Genomic DNA, 2,377 nt, shown 5'->3' with positions numbered 1-2,377 from the left:
CAATGGCATTTTTTCAAGCATTTTTTGAGAGACGCCCCCCCAAGGAAACCCGTTGTTCTTAAAAGCCCCCGACATTGGCCCCCGAGGTGGCCTCACCAAGGTTGCGGCCCTTACGGTAAGGAGCGAAATAGAGAAGAAAGAAGTTCCCGTCGAGGAAAAAGCCCCCGCTCAACGCCAGTGCGGGTTGCCTTTTTTTTGGCCCCGCCGGCGGATAAAAAGTGGACGAGCCCGGAGTGTGTTCGCGACCGCGCCGCGCCCGCGCATGAGTGTGTGACGTGTGTATGTGTGTGTGTGTGTGAGTGTGCGTGTGTGTGTGTGTGCGTGTGTGTGCGTGCGTGCGTGCGTGCGTGTGTGTGTGTGCGTGTGTGTGCGTGCGTGCGTGCGTGCGTGTGTGTGTGTGCGTGTGTGTGCGTGTGTGGTAGCGCGCGCCCGTCCACGCCCTCGCCGTGCCAGTGTGGCTGTGAGAGAGGCTTGTGTCTCCGAAGGACACGGCGCCTGCTTGTGGGCGGGCGCCTCCAGCCTCCCGTCTCGAGACCCGCCGTCGAGGACGGCCACGCCGCCGCCAACGCCGCCGCCCCCCCCTCCCCCCCCGCCCTTCTTCTTGCCCTTCTTCTTCTTGCCCCTGCCGTCTCCGCCGCCGCCCGCCAGCTTCGCCGCCGCCGCCGCCGCCGCCGCCGCCGCCGCCGCCGCCGCCGCCGCCTGCTCCTCGATGATGAGCTCCGCCTGCTGGCAGCCACGCGAGCGTGAAGAGACGCCATTCACAGCAGCGGCCTTCGCTCTCCAGCAGCCGGCCGCCTGCAGGCTCTCGGCAAGCTTGGCCGCCAGCTCTGCGTCCGCCTCGCTCTGAAGCGTGCGCGCGAGGCGGGCATCCCGCTCCTATGAGGAGATGTGGGGGAGATATGGGCCGAGCGGGCGTCCCGCTCCCACGGTGTGAATGCAATGTCGGGGTGTGGATACACGTGTCGTGCAGCACATCGTACTGCGCGTACTGCTGAAGCAGCGGAGTACGAGTGCTACTTGGAAAGAGACGTGGTCAGCTTCTACTGCCCCGCGCCGCTGCCACCGACTCTGGCTTCTCCGACGGCGCCGCCTCGGCGCCGCTCGAGCCGGGCACGCCCTTTGGCGAGAGCGACGAGTCGTACCCGAGCGCGCGCAGGTCCGCCCAAGTGTCCTCCGGCCGCGCCATCGTCTGCAGGTGCATCATCTCGAGAAAGCCGCGGCGCGTGAGGCGGCCGTGCCCGTCCGTCGTGAACTCGCCCACCTGCGACAGCTCCGCCTCACCGAACTCATCGCCGCCGTTGCACGTGCGCGCAAACGACTGCAGCTCTGCCGTCGACCAGGCGCCATCCGCGTCGGCGTCGAAGCGGCAGAAGACCTCGCCCAGCGCCGCCTCGAGCGGAGGAGCGAGCCAGTCGTCGTCGTCGAGGAGCGCGGGAGGCTGAGGGGGCATGCTGCTGCCCAGAGGAATGTGCGGGGCGGCGGAATATAGCTCCTACGAACGGGCGCACCAGCAAGCCGTAGCAAAAAAGAAAAACATCCTCCCTTGGGGTGTCTGTTTTCTTTCTTTATTTCTTTCTTTCAGCGTGTCTCCGGGCATACACACGCTATGGCCCCAACGACCACGCCTCGACCTTCTTGGGCAGCAGCTGCTTCGACAGGTCCTCTCCGTGGCCTAGGCAGCCGCCGTCGCCCCCGCCCCAGGTGAAGACGGCGCCGTCGGCGATGGCGATGCTGTGGTACTCTCCAGCCGACACAGCGGCGACGCGCTCGCCAGCAAAACCCTCGACCTTCTTGGGCAGCAGCTGCGTCTGCTCGTCGCCGTGGCCCAACTGGCCGCCGGCTCCCCAGCCCCAGCTCCAGACACTACCGTTGGCGGTAAGGGCGAGGTTGTGGTTGCCTCCGGCCGACACAGCGACGACGCGCGGGCCAGCCAAGGCCTCGATCTTCTTGGGCAGCAGCTGGTTCTGCCCGTCGCCGTGGCCCAGCTTGCCGCCGTATCCATCGCCCCAGCTCCAGACGGCGCCATCGGCGGTGAGGGCGAGGCTGTGCGCGTCTCCAGCCGTCACAGCTAATATGCGCCGGCCAGCAAAGGCCTCGATCTTCTTGGGCAGCGGCTGACCCTGCTCGTCGCCGTGGCCCAACCGGCCATAGGCTCCCCAGCCCCAGCTCCAGACGGCGCCGTCGGCGGTGAGGGCGATACTGTGGTGCTCTCCAGCCGACACAGCGACGATGCGCCGCCCAGCGAAGGCCTCGACCTTCTTTGGAAGCAGCTGGCCCTGCTGGTCGCCGTGGCCCAGCTGGCCAAAGGCTCCACCACCCCAGCTCCAGAAGGGTCCGTCGGCGGAGATAGCGAGGCTGTGGAAGCGTCCAGCCGACA

At 67.1% G+C, this 2,377-nt stretch overlaps 1 protein-coding gene across 1 annotated transcript; it reads right to left on the bottom strand.

Annotated features, from left to right (window-relative positions):
• Positions 1-1,135: 1,135 nt before the first annotated feature.
• EMIHUDRAFT_48365 (hypothetical protein) lies at positions 1,136-1,429 on the bottom strand (the record flags this gene model as incomplete). The annotated part of the gene is made up of 1 exon (XM_005792182.1): positions 1,136-1,429. A coding segment is annotated over one exon (294 nt), but the record flags the coding sequence as incomplete, so codon positions are not given.
• Positions 1,430-2,377: the final 948 nt, after the last annotated feature.

This window comes from Emiliania huxleyi (genome assembly GCF_000372725.1).
Source record: "Emiliania huxleyi CCMP1516 unplaced genomic scaffold EMIHUscaffold_109, whole genome shotgun sequence".
In the NCBI taxonomy this organism is placed as follows: domain Eukaryota; phylum Haptophyta; order Isochrysidales; family Noelaerhabdaceae; genus Emiliania; species Emiliania huxleyi.
Note: the sequence above shows the minus strand (reverse complement) of the source record. Positions and strands in the feature narration are given on the sequence as shown.